The sequence below is a fragment of the Lynx rufus genome, unplaced genomic scaffold (genome assembly GCF_022079265.1).
Source record: "Lynx rufus isolate CCGP_SWC_20201006 ecotype Redwood Valley unplaced genomic scaffold, mLynRuf1.p SCAF_17, whole genome shotgun sequence".
In the NCBI taxonomy this organism is placed as follows: Eukaryota; Metazoa; Chordata; class Mammalia; order Carnivora; family Felidae; genus Lynx; species Lynx rufus.
Window position 1 is genome coordinate 40,718,881 of NW_025814831.1, and position 17,053 is coordinate 40,735,933.

The window sequence follows — 17,053 nt, forward strand, 5'->3', positions numbered from 1 at the left end:
GTCATTGTTACAATTTTAAAATTATTCACATCACCCCTCTCCTTCATTAGGGTGAAAAATAGATTTAAGTGTTAAATTTATTGATTCCAGAAGCACATAGAAAGAGATTCCTTCTCTCTCTCTTCCTGTTCCCACCATTCTGTCTTCCTTCATTTCCTTTCATTCCCCTGAATTTCTTTCTCTTGGATATATTTGTCTCTTTTAATTAGAAATGGAAGGGAAAAAAATGCCTGTATAGATTTTGGAGACAGTAAAGAAAAAAAAAATTACCTTTCCAGGTAATCCAAATGCAAAGAGTCCAAGATCTTCATAAGATGTCACAGCTGTGAAGAGACATTATAATTTTTTACTTTTACACAAAACTATTCGTGTGCCAAGTTTTAAAGGGAAGGAAGGAAGCTATTCCACTACTACCTTATAGCTACTGGATGGTCACACTAAATTTAAAGCAGAAGTAACCACTTCTGAGGGACTTTTGACAACTTACGGTCTCTAAGGATGGAGTCTTCTTAAAATAAGTAGAACTTAGCAAATCCCAAGGTTATCTGACCACCTCCAAGGCTGCATTAGTTCAAACACACTAATTACTCAAGAAGAACCCCACTTCTCTGAGGGGCACCTGGGTGACTTGGTGGATTAAGCGTCTGACTTCGGCTCAGGTCATGATCTCACAGTTTGGGATTCGAGCCCCATGTTGGACTCTGTGCTGTCAGCGCAGAGCCTGCTTCAAATCCTCTGTCTCCTTCTCTCTCTGCTCCATCCCTGCTTTTTTTCTCTCTCTCAAAAATAAACATTAAAAAAAGAGAAGAACCTCTCTTTTCCCTACACACTATTTGCATACTACACTAACCAAGAGTAGGTTTTCATTGGCAATCATTTCTGAAAACTGCATATGTAAATAAGGTTAGATAAAGTATGAAAGTTCTATCATACTTTCCGAGACCTTCAACTTTTTCTTACCCATCATTAGTAGGGCATACACTTTCTCTTTTCATCATAAAAGGGTATAAAGGGTATAAAATTACATTTTCAGTCCACACGTTCAAGAAATGTGGTCACAGAAAAGATGAAAATTAAACGGCTCAAAAAAGAACCAAATTTGTCCTTAGCCTATATAGTTTCATGTTCTAACTAATGACACCACCAGTAAAAATAAGAGAAGTAAAAACATTTGTGTAATCCTATAGTTTGAAAAGTGCTTAATTCTATAGTGCCTACACTAAAAAGAAGCAGACTGGCAGATAGTTAAGTCTTGGTACAGCAACATCTCCTATTGAGTCAAAGACATGGTTCAGCATTTTTTTTTTTTTTTGAAGTATATTTACTTTGAGAGAGACAACATGAGCTGGGGAGGCACAGAGAAAGAGGGAGAGAGGATCCCAGGCAGGATCCACACTGTCAGCGCAGAGTCTCACAAGGGGCTTGATCTCACAAACCGTGAGATTATGACCCGAGCTATAATCAAGAGTCGGACTTAACCAAATGAGGCACCCAGGTGCCCGGGCTCATCATTTCTTAAACCAAGTTTTAATATATTCTCTCAAGACACACACGAGTCTTCTTTCAATTGTCACTAACAAAAAGTTCCGCTGTACTTTTTATACACAAAGACCACCAGGTGTGTAAGGTTAAGTGTTTTAAAAACCATGTATGACTTTTACATGTTATGACTACAAAATCAGAAAGAAAATAAAAGTGTTGAAAAAATAAGCTGTACTGATTAAGAACAAAAACTTAAACATTTTTAATTGCAAAATTAAAATTTTTAATTTTAATCTATCATCAGAGTTGATCAAAGAATTTAGAAACTTTTTAGATGTCACAGCTGTTTTTTTTTACATCTATTTTCAGACTGCTAAACACAGTGAACAAAGAATTTAGTTTTGAACTTGGGATATATAATGTGTATAAGTAGGAACTTTTATGCTTTAACAATGAAAGACTCCTACAATAATCTCACATGGGTAGATTTTGGATATATGTTAGAACATAAAAATTAAAAAGCAGAGTTACAAAACTAAGAACTGGAAAATTTTCCTCCTATGTGAAATGCCAAAATTCTTTTTTCCATATAAACATATTCTAAAGGGTATCGCATCACAAAAATTAATAATTATTTTTATCAATAAATCTTTACTAGTTTAATTTTCCTAAACAAATTATTAAAATATTTATAATGTTATATAGGGTTATTCCTTAAATTTAACATTCCAAAGTCTAGGTGTATATATATTAAACCAGAAAAACTATCTAAATGTTAGCTTCTATCTAATTTGACATTGAGAAGGTAATTTGGTTCAATATTATGTATATGTAAACCAAGTCTCCAGAAGGGCTCTGATCTCTCACTGAAGCATGAGATTAAAGGAACATCGTTGTTCAATTTCAGCACCCTTCTTTTATGTTATAGTTAAAATTATCCGTTCTTTCTTAAGAAAAACTTCCCTTCTAAGAATTTAAAGCAAAGAGGCTTTTCAGTGTCACAAATGGGAATATATTGAATAATTTGCTTTTAGAGTGACCTATGTAGAGTTTCTCGGTCAATGAGCAAGTTATCAAGATGATACTGATCGAAAAGTTTAAGGTTTGTTTCACTTTTGAACAGCGGAAAACAAGTATAGGTTGCATATTTAGTAAACATGAAAAGCAAGTAACTTTCTCATAAGCAAAAGTTGTAACACTGTAAGATTCCAAAAAGAATTTGTATTTTAATTACCTAAATAAATTAAACACTTATTCTTAATTTTTATATTACAACACAACCTTTATTATTACAGAAAATATAATCAAACTAATAGCTCAATAAAGATCAATGTAATCGCAACCTCTGACAGTAGTGGCATACATTTTAGCAATCTCAAACTTGCTCTCTGTTACTTTCTAGTTTTACAAAAATATGTCTAAATACAGCAAACTCCCAAATTCAGAGTGAAAAACATTGAGATGTCTAAATGGAAACTGAGTACAATGTTCAAATCCTCACTCTATCTTTCAGATCAGCATGTCTGGCTAGCCATTCGGTTTTGTCACTGTCATCATACTTCTTTTATGTTGCAAAAATTAGAAGCATTTTCCCATGTCTAAGACATCACGGATATGAATAATGGCTTCTGGCTTAACATTGAGGCTTTACTAAAATATGTACACAGTCAGCCAAGTGCTTTATCTCTACATATTCTCTTTTTGATGGTTTTCTGGATCATCTCAACTGATAAACCAAAACAACCCTAGTGAAATATTTTTAAAGTTCTGTTCCGGCATTTGGGCAGTTAAGATGCTGGTTACAGTGTAAACTGGTGTGACCTTGGGAATGCAGTTTGAACAATGGACCTTTAAAATATAACACTGGACCCCTTGGAGTTTTTGCATCTTAGGAAATAACCCTAAAATAAGACAAAACATTATATGCAAGGTTTACACTGAAAAAAAAAATGACCTAAATGTTCAACGATGGTAAGTGGTTAAATTATAGTTAACCTGATAGAGTAATATGTAGCCATTAAAAACTATGTTTATAACATGAAAAATGTCAATATTGACTGAAACAATTGGATTAGAATATGATCTATAAAGTAAAAAACATAAAAAGAAGGGAATGAATTATAAACTGGTAACAATGATTGTGTAGTCTTCTTTATCTTACTGTTTTGGGTAGGAATTCAAATATTCTACAATGACTGTAATGGAGTGGTGGAATTTTAAAAACCATACCCCCCACCCCCCCAAATAGTTTCATTTTCTCCACTAAATATCTGATAAGGTTTATTTAAGCTGCAACTTTTAATTTCTCTGGTGTTTAGTAATTTAATTATTACCATTTGGTCTACCAATAAGGTACATTTTTCTGCTCTTTCATATGATCGATGTTTTAATATCTTATTTATAAAGTGAAAATGTTTTAAGAGATATCAAAATAAGATGTGGTAATGACCAGTCACATTAGTAGCATATTCTACAAAATAGGAATAACATTAATTATGAAAATTATAAAATTAATTCAGTCTTTTACAGGAAACCATATAAGCAGTACTTGGCACAATCCTCCTTAAGTAAATAACTGAAAGCAGTCATTAGCAATCTATTTTAGGAAATTATTTTTTGATATTAAAGAAATCAATGCTATGTTTTGAGGAGGCAGAAAGGCTGTAAATCTTAACAAGTAAATTGGGGGAAAATTTCTTCTTTAATGTACCATCAAGGCACACTTTAGTGCTATTTTGGCTAGACCAAGAGTTTGGCCTCCACACGAATCATTTGGAAAGCTGCTTCCCATAAAGTCATGGAATATTTCCAGCTAGTTACTCCAGTGTTCTGTCTGCTTTGCATTTTTTCCTCAATGAAATAGGACAATTAATAAACTCTGGTTACAGTACAAAGCCCAAGTTTCAGCAGCAGCAATATTATCTTTGGATCTGGATTGAGGGACATGAGTTATTCAAATACAGTTCAACTTTCAGAAACTTGGCCATTTGCAATGCACTTATTATTTTGAAATTCTTTTCTTTCTTGTGCTTTCCATCATTTTCCTCTTGCCTTTTTCTCCCTAATAGTGTTGTGCAGGTCATTCATTTACTGAGTGTCTACTATGCAACTGTATCACTAGTTCTTTTTTTTTTTTTTAAGTTTATTTATCTTTGAAAGAGAGAGAGAATGAGGGAGGGCATGGGTGCACCAGGGAGTGGGGGAGGGGCAGAGAGAAGGAGAAAGAGAGCCTCCCAAGCAGGCTCTGCACTGTCAACACAGAGTCCAATGCGGGGCTCCACCTCATGAACCTTGAGATTATGACCTGAGCTGAAATCAAGAGTTGGCAGCTTAACCAACTGAACCACCTAGGTACCCCTGTATCACTACTTCTGACTTTTTCAATATGTAATTAAATGTCAATTTACCCACTAAATGTGGCATGATTCCAGAGAACTCAATGCAGAAAAAGCAAACAGAATGTTAGAATACTAGAAACATTCTCCTTTCAAATGGCACAGAGGTTGTGATATTGCATGTGTAGAGAAAGTTCTAGGGCCCCAATATACTGCTTGGCCCTGCTGTGAACAACATTAACACAGTCTTATCCTATAAATGCTATTCATTAGTTTTCAACTTTTAGACTTATCTTACAGATAAAGCATGAATGCCTTACGTGTGATTACAAAACAGAAAGGAAATACTATCAACCTTGACAATACAAAGGTGTAGCAGGGAAATATGGAAAGTATGAAATAGGAGATGACAGGTGAGAGAAAGGACACCGCGCTAATATATAACATGGCAGAGAGTCAAGGGACACTATCTAAACTCCATGGAACAAAAATAAAAATTTAAATGTATTATTCAGAGTTACAAAATAATCAGTGCACCATAGGTGAGGTATAATACCTACAGGAATTTCATTTCAGATAGTAAAAGGGAGCATTTAGAATTTTTTTTTCAAGGAAGGTGTTGCAATGGACAGTTGTAAGAATCGTTGCTCTAAAGGGTTTAAGAAAAAAAATGGGGAGCACAAAGGAGACATTTACCCCTCATTTATATCCTCATCATTGCTAAGAATTAAAATCCTCATAAAAGCACTATAACCTGACTTTAGGAAGAGGAAGTTAGGAGACTCTGTTCTCTTTCCCAGTGGGCTCTAGGAGGGACCAAAATTCTCTTTGGAGGCAATAAGAAGTGAATCCCAGGATCTTCCTGGACTCTTTTCAACAACCTCAGTTGCTTCTTACTGGCTCAGCAAAAACTCCAAATTCTTTAGGGTGTGACACTTGTCTATCTGTTCTCTTTTGTACCTCATGCACAAGTAATAGTAAACTATTTTTGGTATCTTGAATAAAATATGTAGTATGTACCTTTGTATATGAAATATTCTCTCTTGCCTTGTCTCCTAGTCAAATTTCAGTTCAGTCCTTCAGGAATATTTAGTAACCCTCAACACCCAACCCAGACAAGACAAATCACTCCCTCCTCTGAGCTCTTACTGTATCTAGTCCATATTTATTTATTTTTCTTATTTTGAGAGAAAACAAGCATGAGCAGGGTAGGGAGCAGAGGGGGAGGGGAGAGAACGTTAGAGAGGGAGAGGGAGAGAGAGGGTGTGGAAAGAAAGGGAGAGAGAGGGAGGGAGAGGGAGAGAGAGAGAGAATAAATGAATCTTAAGCAGGTTCCACACTCAGTATGAGGCCCCATGCAGGGCTCAATCCCAATGACCCTGGGATCATAACCTGAGCCGAAATCAAGAGTTGGTTGCTCTGATGAATAAGCCATTGTGTTGTTCAAGGGTCAAATGTTCTTCAAAGTCCACCTATCCAAATCTGAACTCATTTTTACTTTGAATCAATGCATCCTGCTGTGTTCTTACCTCCATTTAAGGACACTATCATTATCCAGTGGCTCATAACAGAAATCTGGGAGATATCCTTAGACATCTCCTTCTCTCTTACTATTCACATTCAGACATCAACTTCTCTTGATTTTAACTCCCTTAATCTCCACAATTTCCTAATCCATTTCTTTCTTTTATTTCTCTTGTTAATACTTTGTTTCAATATTCTGGTATTTGATTCCTAGACTTTTGTGACAACCAGGCTTGACTGCTGACCTACTCAGGTACTGTTAGTGTAAATTAGAGCCATACAGACAAATGAGAAAGGGATTCTTTTAAGGGGAAAAAGAAGAAAAAGAGAAAGAGAAAGAGAAAGAGAAGAGAAAGAGAAAGAGAAAGAGAAAGAGAAAGAGAAAGAGAAAGAGAAAGAGAAAGAGAAAGAAAAAGGGTTTCCATCATGTTTATAATCCTGAAGGCAAGCATGGCCTGGAAAGCTGACAGTGCCTTTGTGAAAAAAGCTACTCCAATCTGGAGGTAGCTCTTAGATCAGCTGCTCAGTTGTCCTGAGAATTCCCTTTACTTCTCTTCTGTGCTACATTCCCTATTTCTTTGATAGTACATAACTTTGGTAAACGGCAAACTCCGTTGCTAATTAAGTACAAGTGCACAGGAGTCTTTGCATGTATGAAAATGTTATTATTCTACCCTTGCACTTAAATGATAGTTTTGCTGGGTATAGAATTCTATACTGAAATAATTTCCTTTCAAATTTTGAAGGTATTGTTTTATAGTCTTCTTATTTATAGTGTCTCCTGCAAAGCTATTTGCTATTACAGTCTTGATTCATTGTATGGAAATTTATTTGTTTCTCCTCTCTGAAAGCTTTTAGGATATTTTCTGGGTTTCTGATTTTTCACAACGATGTGTGTTGGTATGAATTATTTTACAAGTATAATGGATACTTTCAATCTATGAACTAATTTCCTTCAGTTAAACAAACTTTCCTTGTATTATTCTGTTGATATTTTTCTACCATTATATTTTTTCTTTTCTCTCTTTATGGAATTCCCCTTATTTGCATGTTGAACCTCTGGGACTGATCCTCTATTTTCCTATCTTTTCTCTCCCATTTTCAAGTTCCTTGTCTTCCTCTCATCCCCCTGCCTGAAGAATTTCCTTAGCTCTTTCAACTCAAATAATAAATTACTTTTAAATTTAATTTTTAATTTCTAGGACTCTTGTATTTTCTGATTATACCCTTTAAATAACTCCCTGTCCTTGTTTCAAGAATGCATTATCTCCTTTTAGTTCTTTAGAGCTATTAAATATAGTATTTTTAAATTTTCATCTGGTCTCTGTATTATGTTTCCTCTTTTCCTCTGAGTTTGTTACTTAATTTTTTTAAATAAACTTTATTTTTAAGAACAGTTTTAAGTTCACAGCAAAATTGAGCAGAAAGTATGGGGAGTTCCCACATCCCCAACCCCAGACATGCCCAACCTCCACCACCATCAACATTCCCCACTAGAGTGGTACATTTGTTACAACTGATGAGTCTACACTGACACGTCATTACCCAAAGTCCATAGAGTTTACTTTTGGTGTTGTACATTCTATGGGTTTTGACAAGTAAATAATGACATGTATCCTTTACTATAGTGTAATACGATAGTTTCACTGCCCCCAACATTCCCTGTGCTCTACCTATTCATTTCTCCTTCTCTTCTAGCCCCTGGCAACTACTGGACTTTTCACTGTCTCCATAGTTCTATCTTTTCTAGAATATCATATCATTGGCCATTTTTTAAAAACTAGGCTCCACACTCAACATGGGGCTTGAACTCATAAGCTCAAGATCAAGAGTTGCATGGTCTACCAACTGAGCCAGCCAGGTGTTCCAAGAACGTCAAATAGAGGGAATTGTATAGGATGTAGCCTTTTCAGATTGGCTTTCACTTAGCAGTATGCATCAAAGGTTCCTCCATATCTTTTCATTGCCTGATAGTTCATTCCTTTTTAGCACGGAATAACATTTCATTGAATGGACCACACAATCCATTCATGTACTGAAGGACAACTTGGTTACTTCTAAGTTCTGGCTATTATGAATAAAACTGCTATAAACATCATGTGCAGGTTTTTGTGTCAACATAAGTTTTCAATTCATTTAGGTATATACCAAGTGGTACAATTACTGGATCAAATGGTGGCCTCGACACCTTTTCATCATGGTCTTCATATGTTGTGTCAATATTTTACCTTCAAATGTATAGAATGGATACTTCCTCACATTTGGAGCTTCCATTTGGTGTATGAAGGGAAAAAATGAGTTCACCATAACTCTAAGACTTTTGGCCTAAGCAACTAGAAAGAAGATGCTATCATCTACTTAGATGAGAAAACAGTGGAAGGTATAGATTGGCATTTGCAAAAATAGACAGTTTGGTCAATTTGAGACATATAGTAGTATCCAAGTGGAGATGTCATAGAGGCAGTTGTATAGGAGACTGAAATTCAGGGGAAGAGATCCAGGCTAAGAATATAAATTTTAGGGTCACCATGAGCCCTAGAGTGAGCTCAAAAGAAAAGAGATCATGGGTGCCTGGATGGCTCAGTTGGTTAAGCGTCTGACTTAGGCTCACGTCATGATCTCTTGGTCCGTGAGTTCAAGCCCCGCGTCAGGATCTGTGTTGACAGCTCAGAGCCTGGAGCCTGCTTCAGATTCTGGGTCTCCCTCTCTCTCTGCCCTTCACCTGCTCATGCTCTGTCTCTCTCTCTCTCTCTCTCTCTCTCTCTCTCAAAAATAAATAAACATTAAAAAAAAGAGGAAGAAGAAAAGAAAAGAGATCAGAGGAATAGTCCTGGGGTACTCCAATGTTTAGAAGATAGAGAGATGAAGATTCAGCATAAAGAAAGAGAAGTATTCAGTGAAACAGGAAGAAAACCATTAGAGTGTAAATAAGTGTTACACACAGGATAGAACAACTGTGTCAAATGCTGCTGAATAGTCAACTGAGGTCAGCAATGACAACTGACTGCTGGATTTAGCAACTAACTGTAAGTCACTGGTACGATAATTTCAGTGGAATGATAGAGGAAAGCATAACTAGAGTGGGTTCAAAAGAGAACAAGAGGAAGAGGAACTATCTGGTATAAATAAGTCTTTTGAGGAGTTTTGCTATGAAGTCATGGAGCATACTGAAGGATGTGGAGTCGTTCTTAACATGGAAGAAATTATAGATTCTTTGTAGCCTGATAGGAAGAAAACAAAGGAACAAAGATGATAAAAGAGAGGAGATGGGGGAGAGTGGCTGGAATGATGCACGTGAGAGCAGACGAAATCACAGCATAAGTAGGGAAGCTGGTCTTAGATAGGAACACCAAGAGTTTATCCAAGGTAACAGAGCATATGGCACAAATGAAGATAGAAAGGTGTAAGCAGTGGCAAGAGCTTATGATTCCTTCTACTTTCTCAGTGAAGTAGAAAGTGAGGATATCCACTAAGAATGTAATCAATGAGAATGTGGTGAAGGTTTGAGAGAAAGGAGAAGCTATGAAAACCTCATCTCTTAGACAGCAGAGTAAGCAAGTGAATGAACTGAAGATAAGGATTGCGTAATAGCATCGTAGGTCCACCAGACACTGAATTATAGTGATATCAATCTGCATGGCTGTGTTTTTCTGCAGGAATATGCTACTGCACAGGGGCATGTGTGAAGTAGGCAGAACTGCATTTAACCATGGTTGGAGCTTTGCTAGAGGAGTAGGATGATAAAGGGGAGGAGCAAGGCAGTGATTGTAATAACATACCATGAAACTTCAATTAGACAAAGGGGCTATATGGACAGGAGAGTGAGAGACAGTACACAGGTAAGTCCTGGCATGCTAAGTTCTACAACTGTCATTCCTTCTTGCTTAGAGTGATATGGAGATCAGAGGAGGGGACCTATGGGTTTATTCCCTGAGCAGAGAAGTTTCCCCAAAGAATCACAATACGCCACTGTTTCTGAGGCAGAAGTGTGTACATCTTGCAATCTTCAAGGGTTCTGCATCAGTGAGAACTCATAATAAAAGCTAGCACTGACCAAGGACTTGGCATTTTATATACATTATTGTATTTCATTCTCACAATAATCCCAAAGGAAAGCATTATCATTATCATTTTACAGATGATAAACTAAGGCTACAGAGATTAAGGTACCTTATATGCTACCTCAGTTCCCCAAAAAAGTCTTCATAGACCTCAAACCCTATATATAATCCAAAACAGCAGAATTTCATGTGAAGAAATCCTTTACTTTTATAAAGATGAAAATTTCTCTTGCACTCCAGGCAAATAAATGAAGAATTTATTTTGTAAAGATTTACGACAGCCCTTTCTCTGACCAATGAATCTGATCTGAGCATAATACTCCTTAATGATGGTCCAAAACACTGAGAAGAAAATTTAGCTACATGTTATTCTCCAGTCTTTTATGTGTGTATGTGTGTATTAATAAAAAAAAAAAAAAAAAAAGCCTACCTCCATAGAGAATTTTACAACGACTGAAGGAATTCAATCAATGAAAGACAGGTGCATCAATGCATATGAAGAACCATGAAGAAGCTAGTTCATGGACCAAGTAAGCTACAAAAATGAAGGAAAAAAGAAAAGAGAGAAAGAAACAGGTTTTCAGTTTCATATGTCCTAAAGTTACAGAAAAGAACAACAGACAGTGTCAGAATTTTGAAGTTAAATATAGATGAAGTGAAGGAGAAAAAAAATCAGCAGTACTCAGAAATCTTCCTAAATTGAATATTATTTCCAAATAACTGAAATTAATAAAGTGTAATGAAGACATAATTGCCACAGTTGACTAACATATTACTCTTTCAGTAGAATCCATAACAAAAAAATAAAATAACCCTATTAAGATGTTAAAAACTAAAAAAATTAAAAACTAACAATTAGGTAAATAAATCTTTTCACACAGAGAAGAAAAATTTCAAAATAGGTCATTAAAATTCCAGTCAAGTTCAGCAGGATTTACAATGACACTTATTTAGTGCTATTATTTCTGAATTTGGGATGCTTTATGAATAACTTGTATTTTCAGATTAATATTGCATTTTCCTGGTCTTTTTATCTGTCTGCACCGTCCCCAATACCCTTGAAAGAAAGGCACACATTTGCAGGTTGGATGGCCAAAGGCACTGATACAAATTATAGCTGTGGAACTTAAACCAGTTTTGCAGAAGAATCACCTGGAGGACTTTTAAAAACATATTTCTAAGTCCCACTTCAGATTCTTGGACTTAGAAGCCCCGTGGTTTGTAAATCACTTACAAAAGGATCTGCAGATATGTCTGCTGCATAGATGGACGAAATAGAGTAGAGTTGTGGATTTAGGACTATGCTTGGAAGAGTCTTAAAATTCTCAAGAAATACCTTTGGGCTTCTCTCACCTGTTCCAGCCAGAATAATCCCACTGTCTATTTCATGTATCTATTCTACTTCTTAAAGTCTGAAAACAACAAAACCTGATAGAGCACAGTGAATTCACTCACATAAGAATTAAACTTATGATGGGGCACCTGGGTGGCTCAGTAGGTTAAGTGTCTGACTCTTGGTTTCAGCTCAGGTCATGATCTTGCCATTTGTGGGTTCAAGCCCCATGCCGGGTTCTGTGCTGACAGCTCAGAGACTGGAGCCTGTTTCAGATTCTGTGTCTCCCTCTCTCTCTGCCCCTCCCCCATTAGCACTCTGTCTCTCTCTCTCAAAAATAAATAAACATTAGGGGCGCCTGGGTGGCGCAGTCGGTTAAGCGTCCGACTTCAGCCAGGTCACGATCTCACGGTCTGTGAGTTCGAGCCCCGCGTTAGGCTCTGGGCTGATGGCTCGGAGCCTGGAGCCTGTTTCCGATTCTGTGTCTCCCTCTCTCTCTGCCCCTCCCCCGCTCATGCTCTGTCTCTGTCTGTCCCAAAAATAAATAAAAACGTTGAAAAAAAAATTTAAAAAAAAAATAAATAAATAAATAAATAAACATTAAAAAAAAAAAAGAAGAAGAAGAATTAAACTCATGATCTGGCATCAAAACTGACCTAATCCAAACATAAAAGAGACTAGACAGATAAAAAGACCAGGATTGATGGATACAGAATATTTGTTAATGCCAAAAGAAAAGCCTTATTACAGCAGTTCTGTAATTCATATACTTTTACTTATTGCAACTGAAAAGAACTTAATACATGAATGAATTACAGTCCAAATGGAAAAATATTTATAAATATCTATTCTGTTTTAATTGCATATAAATCTGTCATTTTCAAAAAGACTATCTTATTCCAGACTTGCAACTGAAAATATACAACTATCTAAATAAATGCAAGGTTTAGTGACCTTGCCTCCTACGGAGACAGGAGTAGATCTAGAGAGGCGTTCTCCTTGGGGAAATAATCACCCTAAGAGAAAACAATCAGAATGAACACCTGTCCACTGCTTCCCCATAGTATAAGGTTTGGATCCTTTGAACACCTTTCAGGTGTCTCCCCTAATCTACCCTAACCTAGAAAACTATGCTGTGTGCTATAGATAAAGGGAGGTAAGTTTCTTCCTTCCATTCTGTCCTTGGATACTTCCCTAGGGCTGGGAATCTTGGTCTTTTGAAATTCTCCATTTCAACCACCCTATCTAATAATAATGCATGCCTACTGGAAATTAAATTTGAGACATCGAATCCTGTATGTGGTTCCCATCTCAAGGAGCTGCTTCAACAAATGACTCAGAGTATTTTTACTCACCTGTCTGAATACACATACTTAGCAGGAGGTGAACTGAGTAGGAAGCCAGGAGAGCAACTATCAGCAGCAAGAAACTAAAATATAAAAGAGGACATGGTCAAACCCCACAAAAGTTTCTTTACTGAGGTATCTCTTTAAAAAACCAATTTTTTTTTCACATTCAAATGTTCACAGGGATGATCTTAGAGTTGGATTGTGGCCACTAAAGAAAGAAAATATTATTCTGCATTTACCGAATTTTATTTAAATGAAAATATACTGCTTTTAAATTTAAAAAAATCAGAAAGAAACCAATTTTATTTGAAACAAAAACAAATTTCCTCCTTCGGCACTCTTGTCTGCTGACTGCTGGTTCAGCCATTCAGTGATCTTGCAATACTTCCCTTTTATAACTATTTCTTCCTATTTTAAATCCAAACAGAGGTTTTGGTTGTGGAATCTCATTGTCTTTTTTTTTTTTTTCCTTTTTTTTCTTTTTTTAATGTTTGTTTATTTTGAGAGAGAGATAGAGTGTGAGTGGGGGAGGGGCAGAGAGAGAGGGAGACACAGACTCTGAAGCAGGCTCCAGGCTCTGAGCTGTCAACACAGAGCCCAACGCAGGGCTTGAACCCACAAACCACGAGATCATGACCTGAGCGGAAGTCTGACATTTAACTGACTGAGCAACCCAGGTGCCCACTTCATAAATAATTTATATATATACACGTGTGTGTGTGTGTGTATATATATATATGTATATATATATATATACACATATATTTAAAAAATTTTTTTAATGTTTATTATTTTTGAGAGACAGAGAGAGACAGAGAGCAAGCAGGGGAGGGGCAGAGAGAGAGGGAGACACAGACTCTGAAGCAGGCTCCAGGCTCTGAGCTGTCAGCACAGAGCCCGACGCGGGGCTCAGACCCACGAGCTAAGAGATCAAGACCGGAGCCGAAGTCGGATGCTCAACCGACTGAGCCACCCGGGTGCCCCGTCATTGTCTTCTTTTTCCTTCCCTCTGTCTTTTCTCTTCCGAAGATTGTACCCCACCTTCATCTATAAAACTGAATTAAGACTGCATTTCCTAGCATTAAACACACACATCCACCAAACCAAACAAATGCAGTTAACACAGTTGATGTGTTCATGACACAATTTGAAAAGGTGCAGACGATGTAATAATTGGGATTCTTTTACTGAAAGTGGTAAAAGAGACAACATGCATAATTTCCTACTTATTTTCAGGAAGATACTAACAAACAGGCTTCTAGAAAGCTGGCTCTAGTGGAGTACCCCAAAAGTTACTTTTGGCCCACTTAATACTTGTTATTAAGTAGCAAAACTGAGAGGTACACTTGAAGCCTCACAAAATAACAGTCTGGTATCACTAAATGGCAAATGTGATATGCTTCAATGAGGGCATGTTCCGTGGTATACATCTGCATGTAAGACCCTGGAGTATAAGATGTGATTTTTTTCAAAGGGAACCCAAAATAAGTTCTACAATTATGTTTTGCCTAAGATGTCACATACAGTTTTGAAGTTTTAAAACTATGAGTGTTTGTTAAGAAACAAGACAAACCAGAGAGAGAGAGAGAGAGAGAGAGAAATCAAAAATGGACTTTTTTTTTTTTTAATTTTTTTAACGTTTATTTATTTTTGAGACAGAGACAGAGCATGAACGGGGGAGGGGCAGAGAGAGAGGGAGACACAGAATCGGAGGCAGGCTCCAGGCTCTGAGCCATCAGCCCAGAGCCCGACGCGGGGCTCGAACTCACGGACCGCGAGATCGTGACCTGAGCTGAAGTCGGACGCTCAACCGACTGAGTCACCCAGGCGCCCCAAAAATGGACTCTTAATTATAGAGAACAAACTGTTACCAGAGTGGAGGCGGTAGGCGTTGGGTGAGACAGGTGATGGGGAAAAAGAAGTACATTTGTTGTGATGAGCACCGGGTGTCATAAAGGAAGTGTTGAATCACTGCAATATAGTGATAACATTGTATGTTAACTGGAAATAAAATAAAAACTCAAAAAATTATGAGGGGCACCTGGCTGTCTCAGTACAACATGCAACTCTTAATCTCGGGGGGGGGGGGGTTAGTTTAAGCCCTACTTAGGTGTGGATCCTACTTAAAAAAAATTTTTTTTATTTAAAAAAAATTATGGGGGTGCCTGGGTGGCTCAGTTGGTTAAGCGACCGACTTCAACTCAGGTCATGATTTCATGGTTTGTGACTTCAAGCCCCGTGTCCGGCTCTGTGCTGACAGCTCAGAGCCTGGAGCCCACTTTGGATTCTGTATCTCCCTTTCTCTCTGCTCCTTCCCTGCTCATGCTCTCTCTCTCTCGCCTTCGAAAATAATAAACATTCAAAAAAAATTTTTTTAATAAAAAAATTATGAAAGTTTGTGCATATATCTCATTATAAAAGGAAGTTGGGTTACTTAAAAGTTGGTTCGCTTATCAAGAAATTCAAAATAAAAGCAGAAAATAAACCTAAATGAGACTCTATGCATTTTAAATTTCCTGGTAAAATGGGTCTGCTTCTACTGATAAACAAAACAAACTTGCTAAATGCTAAGGATTAGGCCTAGTTCTAAACGATTTCAGTTTAGCAGAGAAACTAACTTGCAAACAAATCATTACAACATATTATAATAACAGAATGAATAGACAAGTACTATGGAAACACAGAAAAGCCAAGAATGTCTCCTATTTTGGGCCAACTGGCATATGAGTTGAGTCTAGATGAAAAGGAATAGGCACAGAACACATGCCTAGACTCAGGGAAATAAGACTACCTAACAGCTGGAGGACAGGAGATGATGGAGAGAAATGAAAACATTATGTGTTTTCCACTCACAAAATTGCTATTTGTAAGTAATCTAATAGCTGATAAACTTTAATTCACGTTGGCCAATGTGACACAACAACAGCCACTTCTTAATGTTATCATAAACAAGCATGGGTCAAGTTTCCATTTTTAAAAATTAGTCCCACTTTTGGATAAAAAATACAAATTATATAGCATCCCTCCAAACTACAGAGTAGCAATAATATATAAGTAGCAGGAAAATGCTAAACCTCCAGAAATGATTTAACTAGAAATTGTATAACACCAGCTCTGGGGCCTCTTTGCTTCTCAGTGTACTATCAAAATGGGGGGGGGGAGGGGAGAAATAAAGGAAAAAACTCACCTAAATCCAAGGATGCCAGTATGAGCCATAACATAAGCTAAACCAAGGATGCCACTTCCCATGATGGCATTTGTCAAATTAAACACAGAAAAACCAAATGAAACACCTGGGGATCCCTGTCTGTAAAGTTCCTGCAAGCACACAAATTTAACAGTGTTAAGTGTTTAGATGAAGTTCAGATTTCATCAAGAAATGAATGACAAGTTATGGAGAACTCCTGCAATCCATAGGCACTGTGTGACACTAATTTCTCAAGCAGCACTGGTTTCCTTTTTTCCCTTCCCACCTCCCACTAATGCAGTGCCAGAAAAATCTTGTTTCCTAGGAAGACCATCTCCACCAGTACAGAGGCCAGACAGGCTTCAGAAAAAACCATGACTAACCTTGTGACTGCAAAAGATGAAGATAGGATAGGAATGGGGTGGGACAGAGACGAGGGAGAGATGGCCTCAGCTCATGTGATTACTGAAGAAATCCTGAGTCAGCTTGGGGCTCCTGTAGACAATGGTTACTCCCCAATTACTAGGACTGCAAAAGTAATCTCTATATATTTAATGAATTCAGTCAGCTCAAATGCAAGGATGGTCGGGAATACCTTGCAATGACGATACAATAAACAGAAGCAATACACGTTGCTCTACCGAGGATACCCCTGAAAACACCCTCTGCCAAAACAGCATTGGTGAGCGAAGTCCTAGAAACTGTTACAGTCCAGGGACTTGAGTTAAAAAAGCGAAGGCCCCCCTTGCACAAGTTTTAGGGTCAGGGAAGTGCTATGTACT

The 17,053-nt window shown here is 37.2% G+C and overlaps 1 protein-coding gene across 6 annotated transcripts in view; it reads right to left on the reverse strand.

The window, feature by feature from the left end:
- The window catches only part of SLC38A6 (solute carrier family 38 member 6), a 76,079-nt gene that overhangs the window by 58,357 nt on the left and 669 nt on the right, over nucleotides 1-17,053 (reverse strand). For all 6 annotated transcript variants that reach the window (XM_047079555.1, XM_047079554.1, XM_047079553.1 and 3 more), the window contains exons 2-4: nucleotides 16,272-16,402; nucleotides 13,091-13,164; nucleotides 271-323 (exon numbers count right to left, since the gene is read on the reverse strand). In XM_047079555.1, coding sequence (XP_046935511.1) covers nucleotides 271-323; nucleotides 13,091-13,164; nucleotides 16,272-16,402 — 258 coding nt within the window. The remainder of the gene's footprint in view (nucleotides 1-270; nucleotides 324-13,090; nucleotides 13,165-16,271; nucleotides 16,403-17,053) is intronic.